At 42.2% G+C, this 16,888-nt stretch overlaps 1 protein-coding gene across 2 annotated transcripts in view; it reads right to left on the bottom strand.

Annotated features, from left to right (window-relative positions):
* Positions 1-661: 661 nt before the first annotated feature.
* LOC105015953 (synaptosomal-associated protein 25-A) overlaps positions 662-16,888 on the bottom strand; it is a 49,813-nt gene continuing 33,586 nt past the window's right edge. The window contains exons 5-8 of one of the 2 annotated variants that reach the window (XM_010879446.3): positions 13,687-13,804; positions 6,000-6,119; positions 2,525-2,669; positions 662-2,368 (exon numbers count right to left, since the gene is read on the bottom strand). In XM_010879446.3, coding sequence (XP_010877748.1) covers positions 2,300-2,368; positions 2,525-2,669; positions 6,000-6,119; positions 13,687-13,804 — 452 coding nt within the window. In that variant the 3' untranslated portion in view covers positions 662-2,299. Of the gene's footprint in view, positions 2,369-2,524; positions 2,670-5,999; positions 6,120-13,380; positions 13,499-13,686; positions 13,805-16,888 lie in introns of both variants that reach the window. The other variant, XM_010879445.4, reaches the window with a different exon arrangement.

Genomic DNA, 16,888 nt, shown 5'->3' with positions numbered 1-16,888 from the left:
ACAAGAACACCGCATTACCCCACCGTCCATCTCACACCAGAACTAGTAGTCTGTTCATGCTGCTAGGTGGCGCTGTTGGCCCATCTTGCAGATCACACGCGTATCTGTTGTGTGAACATGGTCTTTCTCGGCCTGTTGGAAGGCCTTCGGGATATGCGGTTGGGCAGCAATCGACTGACCTCGTCCCAAACTTGCTGGAGGAGGTGGGTTTCACCGCCTCCACCGTCTCCTTTCTGTCTGGTGTAAAGGTGCCTGGATGGGGGAAGCAGCTCTGCCTGAAATGTACCAGGCCGCCCTTTAATGTAGCGCCTTCTAGTCCGATGCCTGTGACTTTACTACAATATTTTACAGAACATTTATATTTTACTTAAATGTTTAAGTAGAGTACCCTGCGGAATTAATTAACCTCTTGTAGGCCTGCCTCATCAGTGCAAGATTGTGTGCCTGTGTGTTCATTCTCTTCGTGACGTGGCAAGCTCTAATCCACCTTAAGCCTAGGGCGCAAAGAGGATATCCATTAGTGTAATGTGTTGTCCCCTTTCTTTCTGTGGACCGAAGCCTATGTGCGGGTGTGTATAGCAGTGTTAATGTCAGTAACACTGCAGTCCATTTACCTCTGTCTACATTCGAGGTCCATTACCAATAATAATAATACAGTAGGTTTGTTCTATGGTCATGTTTTAATTGGCATTTTTCCATGTTATTGACAGTAATGGTCACAGTCTGGAAAGAAATTAGTGGAAGAAAAGAAAAAATAATAGTGGCACTATTGCAGTGTGGCAGGAAGCGGGGTGATCTCGGCTGTGGGCATCGGACGCACTGCTGGATGTGTGCTGTGGCAGCCATGTTGGATGTTTGTGTGGTTCTGCCCGATGATTAATGTGTAAGTTCCCACTGATGGATACGTATGACACACACACACACACACACACACACACACAGCTACTGTACATCAGCAGGCGTGTGACAGAGAGGCTGGGCCAACCCAGAATGGGTCGCTGGGGAACTAGGGCCCATCTGGGGGTAGGTATTAAAAATGTGTTTTCTTTTTGTTGCAGCTGTGTACAGCTCCATCCCAGCCTCGGGGTTGTGGGGGGGGATGGATATCCAAGTGGGCCTGTTCCGGTCTTCTCCGCCCCTGACAATTAGTTATTACGTTCCAGTTGGTTATAGTGGAGCGCAGCCCGACCCCAGTGTAAATTCATTTCCGTCTTACTTGGTTTTAGGTCTTATCAGTATGCAGCCCTAATGTAACTGATTCTGCACCTGATTGGAGGGAGGAGGTAGCCTAAATATGCCTTGTTTTATAGGAAACAAATGAAATAACTGTCTGTGTATCATTTTAGCTAGTGCTTTTTTTCCACTACAAATTACTATTTAGGCTACGTCTTACTTCCATCGTTCACAATCTGAGAGCCTTGTACAACTACTGTAGACTTATTGTCCACAGTTATAGTAGACTGATGAAAAATATTCTTTTTTTAATAAAAGCTGCTAACCTCAGTCAGTGTGTTTAATTCCCTGTGGGGGACACCAAGGCCTGACTGAGGCGGAGATGCCTCACTAGTCAATCAAAATGGCTGTTGTGTAGAAGAGAGTCTGGGAAGAAGGTCACAATGTTTAAGAAGGGAGTCCTGACTTTACTGGGCTAGTTATACTCAATACAGCTATTAAGGAGAAGCGATTCCTGACTTGCTTGGTAAGTCCTCGTCTAGCATCAAAACGACGTGTAACAATAGATAGTCAGTGTCTCAAATCGACAACACTGCCATAATACTGACAACATGGAAGAAACGACATATGATGAAGCATTTTCCTTATCATGTAAAGCAATAGTAATCCTGTGCAAAGCAGTAGCAGTTTTCGTGTAAGGATGTAAATACAGTTTGTACAATACATGTATTGGAATAAAAAAGTAAACGAGCGAGACAGAGAGATTGATAAAGAGGAGGAAAAAAAAATGATCCACAGATGAGCTAAAGCCATGGAATAAACACTATGTACAACTTCTGGGGAGTGGGACTGGGGGGGCGGGGTTAGGGGGCGAGGACCAGACGATGTTTCAATGCTATCGTTTTAATAAAAGTCAAAGACAGACGACACAGAACAACATCTACAACAGGAAGGGACTAAGGGGTTGGGCATCTGATATGTGCGTGTTGTGTGTAAACCTACAGAGTGAGTACTGTGATGAAAGCATGTTTGCACTGCCCCATGACAAGCTTGGGAGGGACGCAGAAGGAGCGGTTGGGGTTTTGGGGCTGGGGTTTGGGGGTTAGAAAGCACTTGTCGCTGTGGCTTAGCCACTGCCCAACATCTTTGTGGCGCGCTGGTTAGCTTCATCAATCCTTGTCTTGTTGGAATCAGCCTGTATGACAGAGTGAAATAATACAAGCAATCAGCCATCATATCGATTAGCCCATAAGTCAATCAATAAAGAATACAGTGCAACTCTAGGATAGACCACCATGGGCTATCACAAAAACATCTGTCGTCATCAAGCATCATCCATGGTAGTCAGTACCTTATCCATGATCCTGTCGATCTGCCGGTTCTGGGTGTCGATCTCGTTGCCCATATCCAGGGCCATGTGGCGCAGGTTGCCGATAATGCCACCCACCTGCTCCAGGTTTTCGTCCATCTCATTCTCCCGGGCGTCGTCCGTTACCCTGACAACAAATTGCACATCTAGTGGGATGGCTTGAAAAGTTTACGGTTTTAGTTATTTGAAGTAATGCTACTCCTTTCACACTATTTGAGACAGAAATGCCCTTCAAACTCTAAAACATCTAGGCCAGTGATCAGGTTGCTTCTATAAATTGCGGTATGAAACGGTCCACACCATTTGAAACTATTAATACTTAATGGGACATTCTACCAGAAACGTACATTTCCACTTCTAGAAATCTTGGGGGGAAAATTATCTTATTCTTGAATCTGAACGTAGAGTCATATCGAGGGCTTGTTAAACTATGAGAAACACATACCATGCCATCTCAGCATGTTTTTATGATTGAATAAAATAAATGTTTACATGCATTCAACCCCTAAAATGTCAAGCCCTGTCACAGACAAATTTGTATATGTTAGAATGATTTCCTAATGAATTTATTGGTCACATGTAATTCCTATAAGAAATATAAGCAACTTTTTGGTAAACTGTAGTGGATAATAAGCACAGAATACCCTCCAGGCACGCACATAGTTGTAAAACAATAGGTGTAAGTTTTTTACAAAAACATAGTGGTGGATATATACCCCCACCTTCATCTACACAGGTAAAGAGATGAATTCTTCAATAATATTCTCAAATAGTCCATCTTACTGTAACAGGACTGACCGTGGCGTGACAGGACTGACCGTGGCGTGACAGGACTGACAGTGCTGTAACAGGACTGACCGTGGCGTGACAGGACTGACAGTGCTGTGACAGGACTGACCGTGGCGTGACAGGACTGACCGTGCTGTAACAGGACTGACCGTGGCGTGACAGGACTGACCGTGGCGTGACAGGACTGACCGGGGCGTGACAGGACTGACCGTGGCATGACAGGACTGACAGTGCTGTAACAGGACTGACCGTGGCGTGACAGGACTGACAGTGCTGTGACAGGACTGACCGTGGCGTGACAGGACTGACCGTGCTGTAACAGGACTGACCGTGGCGTGACAGGACTGACCGTGGCGTGACAGGACTGACCGGGGCGTGACAGGACTGACCGTGGCATGACAGGACTGACAGTGCTGTAACAGGACTGACCAAGGCGTGACAGGACTGACAGTGCTGTAACAGGACTGACCGTGGCGTGACAGGACTGACAGTGCTGTAACAGGACTGACCGTGGCGTGACAGGACTGACAGTGCTGTGACAGGACTGGCTTTATGGATTTCGTTGATGCATAAAAAGTTATGTTTTGTCTTCTTTAAGTTCTGGTAATTCTGATTACCAGATCTTCTTTAAGTTCATTATTATTATGATTTGAATGTTAATCTAATATTAGACTCTGTGGCAAAGTTCAGCCAAATACCTATAAGGACCCTAATTCATTCGAATACGACTCATAACTGATATTCCAAACACCTTTTTAATTCAGAAAACCTATTTAATTTTATTTCAATATAAAAACATACTTCATTTAACAATTTATTAAAATTCGAATACAGTAAAAATAAACAAACTAGAAGGGCACAAAGGTCACACAACCATTAAACATTAAAAGGTCACACTACTCTATTCAGTCACTGTGTAGTTATATGGAATTATGACTTAATGTATAAAGTAGAGTTTACTGTGATACAGTGATGGTAGGTCCTTTCTAACCTTGAAGGCCCTGGCTGTGGAACGGCTGCCTTTTTCTTAAGCCCAGATGTTCTCTGATGCCCTCTCCATAATTTGCACCTCTTTCTTTTGTCTTGCTCATTCAACTGATGAATACTTTTCCTTCTATCCTTAGATAGTCTCACTAGCAATTGCTCAATTATCATGACTATTCCAAGTAGTAAGTTAGTAGATACTAGTAAGCCTATTACTGGCTAATAACCTGTTAAAACGGCCAGTGGCAAAAGCCATACAGCTCATAGATGCTATTTGGGGTGGAAGAAAACTTAATGAGAAATGTTAGTCAGTTTAACACAATGCTTAATGGTGTCTAGCTAAATATTCAAGCTTGGTGTTATGTTAATGTTTGACAAAGTGATCTAATGTCGAGATGCTATACCGACACTTGTCAAACTTTTGGCTTAGTGGTGTAGTGGTTAAAGACACAGCCTGTCACATAGGAGACCCTGGTTCTAATCCAGCGAGGGCAACAACATTCATCCTTTCTAATCGTGGGCTGGCCAAACTAGGCTTGCCTGGTACCTTTCCTTGTTCTACCATTATTTACAGGCTGGTTGCATTGGTCCCTACATTCTGTTGGCGTTCACTGTAAAACTGTATATTAAATCTGAAATCAGAACAAAAATATCTCCCACCAAACTAATAATATTGTGATTTTAGTAACCATGGTAATAAGGTTTTAAGCAACTTTTCCCCAACAGCTGACATTTTCGCCACTTGCCAAACAAGTTAGACTAAAAGCTTGAGTATTTCAGAACTTTTCCTACCTCTCAGCTATTCAAATCTGAAACATGGAATTCAAGCACTTTTTAATACTTCCAAAAATATGTTTTTTAACCAGACCGAGAATTTTCCTTGGAAAATTACCAGCTAGTTTGTCATTAACTATGGAGTGGTAAAGTCCATATTTCCACCAGAAATAAATGTACAAAAAGTTGACAAATTAAGGGAAAAACCAACATAAAGTGTCTCAGTAAGGTGTTGTGCCACCAGAACAGCTTTAATGGGCCCTATAACTCTAGTGGAGGAATGGAACACCATTCTTTCAAAAGATATTGCCTCATTTGGTGTTTTTATGATGTTGGTCGAGAATGGTCCAAAAAAATTGTCCAAAATCTTCCGAAGGAGTTCATTTAGGTTGAGATCTGGTGACATTTAAGGCTATAGCATATAATTCCTCCACTCATTCAGGTTTTTCCTTTAATTTGTCACACACACACACACACACACATACATTTGTATTTATATCCTCATGGGGCCCTGAAAAACGAAATTGCATGCTCACTTGTCCTAATCTTAACCCTAAACCTAACCCTTACCCTAACCTTAACCTAACCCTAATCTAAATCTAACCCTAATCCTAACCCTAACCCTAACCCTAACCTTAACCTCAGTAAAGTAACATTCATGCCTAAACGTTAACTAGATGTAATGCCTAACCTTAACCCTAAACTTAACCAACAATGCCTGGACCTTAAAGAACCCCCAATTCTAACTAAGTTTGACCCTAAACCTAAACCCTGAGCCGGAAATTGACATTCCCCTCAAGGGGCCCTAAAAAATGTCCCCACGATGCATGTTTTTCAGGTTTTTCTATAATATAATTATGGGAACAAAATGGCCCACCAGGTGATAAAAACAAACACACACAGTCCTCACCTGCGTATGAAGCCCCCACTGATGGCCATCTGTTCACGTTCGTCCACCACTCGGGCCCCCGGCTGACTGTTCACCACTCCGTCCTGGTTGGCCCCCCAGGCTTGGCCCCCTCCTTTTATCCTGAAGGGACACACAGCAGTCAGTGTGTGTGTGTGTGTGTGTGTGTGTGTGTGTGTGTGTTTGTTTGTTTGTGTGTGTGTGTGTGTGAGAGAACTATAATTTGATGTAACTGATAAAAGCCATGCATAAAGCCATGCATAAAGACATGCATAGAGACATGTATAGAGACATGCATAGATACATGCATAGATACAGCAAGGCAGCCCACCAACACAGCATGCCAGTTATATATGTCTTAGGTACATATATGCGTTGTGTTATACAGTTTGGATCTACCAGTCAATCAATAATTGATCGAAGTACTGATCAATTAAGTTTTAGTGTATTTACTGGGTCTTGGCTATCTGGTTGATTGAAAGGGATCCTTTTGCGGATGTATAGATTAGAGAGATTGATGCCCCTCCCACCAACACACTAAACACACAGGACACAAAGCGGGATGTAACACACAGACACCAATGGATAGATAGACAGACGACCAGTATATAAAAACATGATAAACACACACAGGTGGGATGGACCCATTAGGAGGACACAGAGCACACTGATACAGTCCACACACAGTGAGGGGAGACAGACAGTGGTACATGGGGGCGGACATATCCTGGGCACACCCACTGGTTACTAAAGAAAAAACAAAAGATTGCAATAAAAAAATTCAACAGAATGAGCATAATTGATAGCAATCCTAAATAACAAAACAAGTTGCTGCATAGGTGCACATTGAAATAAAATGTAAGTAAAAGAAAAAGTTTTACAGGTGCAGGCACAGTTTAGGACATGCTAGGGAAAAAATCTTCTGCTGTTCTACTGCAGAACAATTGCAGCAGAGAGCCAGTGATGATTTGTCACAAAATCAACAGTACTTCTGGTGCCCGTAACTGTAATTAATCAGTGTAAATTGAAAAGATATTGATCAAAAACCGGATTAACAGTGATGCAGACCACATGATAACCTCAATGCAGGATCAGATTCTGAGACAAATTTTCAGATTGATCTGATCCAGATACCATAAAAGGGGTCATATATTCTGGAACACTGTTATCCAGTTGGGCCCTAACAGACACAAAACATGCAGTTGCTCAGAACATGACCAGGGCCATAGTTTGGCTTTGCAGTAGCTCCTTACAGAGGAGTAAGGTACCATAACGTCATACCACCAGACCACGCTTGTGCAAAAACAGTATCTCACAAAAGTGAGTACACCCCTCACATTTTTGTAAATATTTGAGTATATCTTTTCATGTGACAACACTAAAGAAATGACACTTTTCTACAATGTAAAGTAGTGAGTGTACAGCTTGTATAACAGTGTTAATCTGCTGTCCCCTCAAAATAACTCAACACACAGCCATTAATGTAATGTCTAAACTGGCAACAAAAGTGAGTACACCCCTAAGTGTAAATGTCCAAATTGGGCCCAATTAGCCATTTTCCCTCCCCGGTGTCATGTGACTCGTTAGTGTTCAACATGGCACCTCATGGCAAATAACTCTCTGAATTATTGCTGCTCTACATAAAGATGGCCTAGGCTATAAGAAGATTGCCAAGACCCTGAAACTGAGCTGCAGCATGCTGGAAAAGACCATACAGTGGTTTAACAGGACAGGTTCCACTCAGAACAGGCATTGCCATGGTCGACTAAAGAAGTTGAGTGCACATGCTCAGGGTCATATCCAGAGGTTGTCTTTGGGAAATAGACGTTTGAGTGCTGCCAGCATTGCTGCTGAGGTTGAAGAGGTGGGTCTTGTCAGTGCTCAGACCATATGCCGCATACTACATCAAATTGGTCTGCATGGCTGTTGTCCCAGAAGGAAGCCTCTTCTAAAGATGATGCGCAAGAAAGCCTGCAAACATTTTGCTGAAGACAAGCAGACTAAGGACATGGATTACTGGAACCATGTCCTGTGGTCTGATGAGACAAAGATTAACTTATTTGGTTCAGATGGTGTCAAGCATGTGTGGCGGCAACCAGGTGAGGAGTACAAAGACAATTGTGTCTTGCCTGCAGTCAAGCATGGTGGTGGAGCATCATGGTCTGGGGCTGCATGAGTGCTGCCGGCACTGAGGAGCTACAGTTCATTGAGGGAACCATCAATGCCAACATGTACTGTGACATACTGAAGCAGAGCATCCCCTCCTTTCGGAGACTGGGCCACAGGGCAGTATTCAAACATGATAACGACCACAAACACATCTCCAAGATGACCACTGCCTTGCTAAAGAAGCTGAGGGTAAAGGTGATGGACTTGCCAGACCTAAACCCTATTGAGCATCTGTGGGGCATCCTCAAACGGAAGGTGGAAGAGCGCAAGGTCTCTAACATCCACCTGCTCGGTGATGTCGTCATGGAGGAGTGGAAGAGGACTCCAGTGGTAACCTGTGAAGCTCTAGTGAACTCCATGCCAAAAAAGGGTTAAGGCAGTGCTGGAAAATAATGGTGGCCACACAAATTATTTGGGGTGTACTCACTTTTGTTGCCAGCGGTTTAGACATTAATTGCTGCGTGTTGAGTTATTTTGTGGGGACAGTACATTTACACTGTTATACAAGCTGTACACTCACTACATTACATTGTAGCAAAGTGTCATTTCTTCAGTGTTATATATACTCAAATATTTCCAAAAATGTGAGGGGTGTACTCACTTTTGTGAGATACTGTACGTGCACACTGGCACATACTTATTGATTGAGGTATTGGCACCGTTGAAAAGAATGAGCAAAAAACTGCTATGAATTTTGGGTTCATCTATTTGATCTAAGATAACATTTAACTGAAGTAAAAAAATTAAACAAAAAAACTATTGAGAAACATTTTCCATTAAATATTATTTTTGACACCCCTAGAAAGTCTTAAATACAAAATGTAATAATTAAGTTAATAAAAACTGAATGCAATAATGTGCAAATCATTTATTCCTATATAGAATTGAAAATAGTACAAAGACAACATATCAAATGTTGAAAATTTGAAATGTTATTGTTTTTGGAAAAATACATTTTAAAAACATTGGGACTGGGGCATGTTTACAACCCTCTTATAAGTACTCTGTAAGCTTTTGGGAACTGAGGAGACCAGTTGATGTAGTTTTGAAAGTGAAATGTTTTCACATTCTTGCTTGATATAGAATTTCAGCTGCTCAACAGTTCGGGATCTCCTTTGTCATATTTTTTGTTTATTAGACCAGTTCAGCACCCGGATTCTTTCACTACGGAGCCATGCTGTTAAAATACCTGCAGAATGTGGTATTGCATTGTCTTGCTGAAATAAGAAAGGCCTTCCCTGAAAAAGAGATTGTCTGGATGTTTAGCGTTAATGGTGCCGTCACAGATGTGCTAGTCACCCATGATAGGTGCGGTAATGCACCCCCATACCATCACAGATGTGCTAGTCACCCATGATAGGTGCGGTAATGCACCCCCATACCATCACAGATGCTGGCTTTTGAACTGTGCGCTTAAAACAAGCTGGATTGTCCCTCTCGGCCTTAGCCCGGCGGAGGCGGTGTCCATGATTCCCAAAAATGATTTCCAATTTAGATTTGTCAAACCACTGGACAGTTTTCCACTACGCCTCAGACCATCTTATATGAGCTCGGGTGCAGAGAAGGTGGCACCGTTTCTTGATTTTGTTTATATATGGTTTCGTCTTTGCATGGTAAAGTTATGACTTGCATTTGTGGATGCAGCGACGTACTGGGTTTAAAGACAATGAAAGTGTTCCTGAACCCATGCTGTGATTTCCACTACAGAATCATGTCCGTTTTTAATGCAGTGCCATCTGAGGGCCCAAAGACCATTGCCATCCAGTATTGGTTTTCGGCCTTGTCCCTTGCGCAAAAAGATTTCTCCGGATTCTGTGAATCTTTTAATGATATTATGTACCATAAAGGATGAGATCCCCAAACTCTTTGCATTTTTACGTTGAGAAATATTATTCTTAAATTCTTGCACTATTTGCCTGTGCAGTCTTTCACAGAGTGGTGAACCCCTCCCCATCCTTACTCCTGAAAGACTCCTCTCTGGGATGCTCTTTTTATACCCAATCATGTTACTGACTTGTTGCCAATTAACCTAATTAGATATGAGATTTTCCACCAGGGTTTTTTTTAGCATTACACAACTGGGCATATATTTCTCAAAAAACAATAACATTTCTTAGTTTCAACATTGGGTATCTTGTCTTTGTACAATTTTCTCATCACTGCATTCTGTTCTTCTTTACATTTTACAGTGGCACAACTTTTTTGGAAACAGGGTTGTAATAGAAATATCATCCCATGGATTTACATTTTTAAACTGCTCATCTCAGTTATTAGGAATGCATAAAGAGGCAGTCTGTGACATTTGCAATTATCAAAATATTTTTTTTACCTCCCACGTTGGATGTGTAATTGTTTTTCATGTACATAATCCATAAGGATAATCACTTAATTTTTGTTCAGCACATATAATGACCACCTCCTTTATTCCACCATCAAAAGTGAACTATGGGGGAAAGGTTGATGCAAGTGTGTTTTTCTCCCATTCGCAAGAAGGAGGATGATTCGAGAAGTAAACGAAACTACATTTTGTTCCTGGAAACGGCAACTCCATTCCAAAAAGCGTTTTGGTTGCCAGAAGATAGCTTCTGCTCTCATCACGACAAACTGTCAGCACTTGGGGCCACATTTATCAACATTGCATCTTAAATATGTACGTAATGACGGAATTTTAAATTATTGTAGATTTTTTTTTTTGATTCATCAAATGATCCTGCAACAATTCTTTTAATCATTCATCAAGGGTGCCAATAATTTTGGAGTGCACTGTATGTAGTACACACACACATACAGGCAGACCTGTGTTGCACCAGTGTGGAGGTGATATGGTTCAGCACAGAGAAAGAGAACCATTCTAGGAAGTCAGATTCAGTTTATAGTCCCTGACTACATTTTGTTGCTCACGGCAACAGTTCAGATAGAGGGAGGTGAGGAGTGATACCGTATAAATGCCAATTAGCGTATGCGGGGGGTGATTAGGTGCCATGACTGGAATAGTCCAATTTGGCATGGATATCGGAGTTATGCCATGGACATTTTAAGAGAGCCCCATTTTAAGTCCCATCCAAAAGACTGTACCTTGCACAGGGTAATGTCCCCTAACTACTCTAAGGCATTCGGATCTTATCTTAAGACCAGGGTAGAGGGCCCTCTACTGGCCCTCCAACACCAATTCCTGCAGCATCTAGTCTCTCATCCATGGAATGACCAGGACAGACCCTGCATAGCTTCAGAGGCCAAAGCCAGCCGTGGGATGTTAGTGAACTACACTATCAGATTGTCACCAAAAAAATCAAAATAACATTTACTCAACTTCCTGAAATGCTTTAGTTTCTACTGTTTAACACATGCCTGTAGGCAACAGTGTAGGGCTCGGACAAAATCTGACTTGAGATTTTGAAAATGTGTAATCTGGAGAGGAATTATTTCTATGCAAAGTATAACTTAACTACCCAGACATCAAAACTGACATATTGCCACAGCTTCTCTAAAATCTGTTTAATTACATACCCCATCACAAGTTTTTCATAGTTCTTTTGGTAAAAGTTATTAAGATGAATTGTCTTCATCTCTTTCATTTGGTTCCCTGTCCCTTGTTTATCTATGCCTACCATGCATGTGATACTATAGCAAATCCAAGCATGAGAAAATACACTGTGACCTGGAAAGAACATTTCAGGAAGGTGTGCGCATGTGTGTGTGTGAGACTGCATGAGGCTGCCATACATTCCCATAGAAAGCCGTAGGCATCGTGTTCATCCACATGACTGATGTAGCAACAGCAGAAAGCAGGTCACGCTAACTTGCAGGCCTAAAAATGTCAGATTTTAATTCTGTTTTTACCAGGATTTTCTCAAATAACATATGGCATATGTTTTTTTCTGTTGGTTTTTACTATTTCTAATATATTAATATATAAGTGTGTATAAGGCAGGGGAGAGTGGGGTACATCGTACCAAAGGGTTAATTAAGCCACACCTTGTTCTTACCCCAAAAAAATGTTTCTCCTGAAAAAATATATATTCACCAGTGCCCTTTTGGAATTATTGTCACTCTAGGTATAGATGAACAAAAATGCCTGTAGAAAAAACATTTAATTGTTGTTTATCAGCTTGAACTTTCATTCAAAACATAAGCATCTAATTCTTTAATTGAGTGAAAATTGTTCAAAGAACAAATTAATCATCCTAAAGAAATAATTATTTTATTCAGAACAATTAGTGCCACAGTTACTGGAACCCCTAGAAAATCTTATGAACAAAAGTTTCTGAAGACTTTCCGTATGAAAGATTGGTCTCAAATCTAACCCTATTTGTTCTCCCAACTCATCAAACATTATAAGAGAATACAGACAAAGCAAGGGCACACAAAATACTAAATGCAGTGATGCCAAAAATTGTGGCACACATGTTTTGAAATAAAATATTTATTTGCTGATGGGATTGATTTTTCTTTTAACAATGTTAACATTAAAAGTTATTAACTATAGGAGATTTTGACCGTAAGATGAAGCTGATCAACAAACACATTCACATCCTTTTTAACTAGGGCGTCAATAATTCTATACGGCACTGTACATTACATGATTTTATTAACTTACTCAATGGCTAATCAATACACCCCACACAAATTATGACTTAATTTTTTCCTGTTTCATTCATCACATTTTGAACACACATCGCCTTTGCGTGATTAAGCCCAAATAATAATCCTCCCAGGTGTAAAGCAATGCATTATTGCTGGAGTTTGCATTACATCACAATCTTAAAATGTACATAGAGGCCTCCGTTAGAAAGAATACTACACATCCCTGCTTAACCTGATGCCGAATGTAAAATAACCATACCCCAAACTCCATAACCATACCCCAATCTCCATAACCATACCCCAATCTCCATAACCATACCCCAATCTCCATAACCATACCCCAATCTCCACAATGTACGCAATGGGTGATTATTTGGAAGCCAAAGCGTGGAACACGTGGAGTTGCATTAGGCACTCGCACGCTCACTCATTCTCTCGCACGCTCTTTCCAGGTCAGAGTGCAGGAGGCAAAGGCACACAGTCCTAAGGGCTAAGGTGTGACATTCACAGGCCATAGTGATCACACAATACTGGTCACCGTGCACGCTAGTTAAGGCGGTAAAGCAGGCAGGCAGGCAGACGGGCAGACGGGCAGTCAGACAGTCAGTCGGGCAAGGCAGGCTGCACCTACTTGTTACAGGGACATGAACAAAGACCACAGAATTGTCCTAGATTGTTCAAATTCTTTTCTGCATCCTTCATGTCCTTATTGATCTGGTCCATTCCCTCCTCGATCCGCTCCAGTTGCTCTGATTACCAACACAAGTCATTTATCCCCACACAGAACGAGAGCACGTTGAAAAAAAAGGAGGAGGAGGAGGGAAGACAAAGGAGAGAAGACAAAGAGACATTGACTGTGACAAGAGAGACAGACATTGGACAGCACTACCAACACCACACAGGCTAGAGCCAAGGGCCCGTCGCCATGGGTACCTACTTGGCAATACATGGGCATAACTGGCCACAGCATTGCCCTAAACCCTTCATATCTTTCTCGGCCTCCTTCAGGTCTTGGTTGACCTTGTTCATGCCATCTTCGAAACGATCGAGTTGCTCTGGTGAGGACAAAGGCAATGAGAGCAGTGAAATGAATCGGATTGGCCCCACCCCCCCCGTGATGACTGATCCAAGCCACAGCCTATCAAGCACAGCCATAATGTAATGCAAGAGGTAAGAAAGCGTTGGAAGGATTCACTGGGAAAGCAGGGGTTCTGTCATTACACTGAGAGCCTGTGTGTGTTTGTGTGTTTGTGTGTGTTTGTGTGTTTGTGTGTTTGTGTGGGCGTGTACAATGTATTTGTGTATTGAGCCTTTGTGTGTTTTGGGGTGTTTTTGCGCATTTCTACCTGTTAATCAATAGGCTATACTCACCTGCTTCTCTGTCAAAGACAGTGTCTAGATGTTTGCCTACATATTTATCAGGCAAGAACATCCATCCAAAATCCACCTGGGTTATTGTTTTAGTTATTTTAAAAGTAAATTGGGATTTTAATTGGGTTTTTTGGGATAACATAAATTATGTGTTAAACAACGATGTAAGCTCTATGCGTGATCTTTTTAGTATCAAACTTTTTTCTTAAACTAAATGTTGGCATTTTCCATTAACAAACTAAACCTTTGGGAGAGCCCAATGGACCCTTTAAATGTTTTATTTCATTAACAAATGGAATCATTCAGCAGCATAACAGCTGTTTAATAGTGTGACAGAGAGAGTGAGCGAGATAGCTTCAGGCAACACGGTAATAGTATTAGAGAGAGTGAGAGCAACAAACAGAAAGATACATAACGCCTGGAATCCATTACAAAATAGCCCCCCCAACCACCCATTGGCCGCTTCTTCATTAACTGCTAAGGTTTTAAGGAAGCACTGAAGTCCATTTCGTTGAAAATAGAAGTGGGTCACTTTTGCATTGGAAACCAGCCAGGGGTCGGAAGAAGAGTTATTGGTTGTGGCAGAGACAGACTATGAAAGGGTAGAGACAGACAACAAAAGGGTAGAGACAGACAACGAAAGGGTAGAGACAGACAACAAAAGGGTAGAGACAGACAACGAAAGGGTAGAGACAGACAACAAAAGGGTAGAGACAGACAACAAAAGGGTAGAGACAGACAACAAAAGGGTAGAGACAGACAACGAAAGGGTAGAGACAGACAACAAAAGGGTAGAGACAGACAACGAAAGGGTAGAGACAGACAACAAAAGGGTAGAGACAGACAACGAAAGGGTAGAGCAAGAAATAAACAGAGGACAGAGGACAGGATGAGCTGGACCATTGGTGCCAAGTGGTGGATGGCATCGGATGAGAAGAAAAGCGTCGTGGGTTGACGTAGTTGCAAAGCGAGCAGAACATTAAAATGCGGACCAGGAAGCAACATCGCCGACCGTCCCCACACCGCAAACCACTGATACCCTGGGTCAGATTTAATTAAAAACTATTGAATTGCTGAGTTGTGTTAGTTAGGGGTACTCTGATCCTGGAACAGGTCCGGGGGAGATGGGAGTGGTCCGTAATAGGCAAGACAGGGTAAGGGGAATTCCTAGGCATCTTTTTTGCTAAATGATGTATGAATGTTGGCAAAAAAAGAAAATCCCTGGGCTTTGGCAATGTGGACATAACTCACAATGTTTGGGATGGATACACATGACCTTTGGTCACGGGAGACTGTAAGCACACAGCCACGAGATGAGACAGAGGATTACAGGACAATTTAAATAAATGTTTAGGGTCCGCCTCTGCTCTTCTGTCTCGTTCCTTCAACAATGTACTTTAATTGTTTTCAGTTGCATTCAGTTCAATTGAAAGGGGCTTCATCAGCACAGGAAACACGTTTACATTGCCAAATCTCTTGCTCGCTCTCTCAGGCTCTTGACTACTGTGAGTACAATGTTGTCATCCTCTCCGGCCTGTCTGTCTTCCCCAACAACAATACGACACCAAGACTGAACCTCTCTGGCTAATCCCAAAGAACTCTCAGGATTGGAGAAGAGGGGAAACGTGAGAGAGAAAAGGACTGGGGAGTCTCGTCTCTAGGTCAGAGTGTCAGACTGTCCTGGTCTGACCAATGAGAACAACTGGGTGAAGAGTAGTGTAGCCAGTAAGATCAGTTTTGTAGTCAATCCACAGGCTACCTTCCACTGAGTTGTCAGAATGCAGAAACATCAGATTTTCAAGACACTTCCCCACTAAAAACTGGACGTTGGAGCTTGTTTTTTTTTTTATGTCTGCTGTGTTTGGTCACTCCACGGGTGCTATTTACACGGCTCTCTGACACCTGGCGCCAGAAGAGTACACTCCGATATTTCACTAGACAAAACTGAATTAAGGGGGTCGTACTGTATGAGAAAAAATATGAATAATGGAACCACCTGCCAATGTTCAGCAAATCGGGAAGAACAACCATATTGTTTTAAATATCAATATGATATGCACAGGTCTGAACGAAACAGCCATTAATGAACCGCTGTAGTGGATCCCTTGACTGTGAAACTGAGACTGAGCCGTTGGGATTAGTACGATCGCTTCATGAGGTCTCAATCTGAAAGGCCGTATAGAGCCACAAGTAGAATTTGTATAAACTTGAAAGCAGAGATGGACAATGTCCTCTTATTTGCCGGGGCTTTGATGAAGGCACGGCAGGACCGACACAGGTTCAGTGCCTTGTCACGTTGGTGAAATACAAGACCACACCACAGGGCTGGCTACATTCAACCTTATCTCAGCCGACATGTTCCAATGGAGGCTGCCCTGGTCTTTCCTCCCGGGGCCCTGGGAAATGGGGTTGAGGTGCATTGTGGGTGGTGGTGGCGGGGGGTGAGTCAATTTGAACCCGAGAATCGATTGGTCTGTGGCTGGGTGGCGATGGGGACTGTTGCAGCGACCAGAACCTTGGAACCATTAAGTCCAGAGGTGTATAAAGTAAAAGTAGTTGGCTGGGTTGGGCTGTGTTCAGGGAAGTTTATAACTACGACCTAAATGACTGGGTAGAGGGTATTCATAACTAACCAGTGATCAATTAAATAATAGGGTGAAAAACTGTCAAATAAAGTCACTGGTTAGTTATTTAGCTCTTCATTGAAAACATCCCAAATCTGGTAAGAATTGCAGAGAACTTTCACCTTTTGCAAGTTACCTTCTTAA

This window comes from Esox lucius, chromosome 15 (genome assembly GCF_011004845.1).
Source record: "Esox lucius isolate fEsoLuc1 chromosome 15, fEsoLuc1.pri, whole genome shotgun sequence".
Lineage (NCBI taxonomy): Eukaryota > Metazoa > Chordata > Actinopteri > Esociformes > Esocidae > Esox > Esox lucius.
This window is presented reverse-complemented; position numbering and strand designations above follow the sequence as displayed.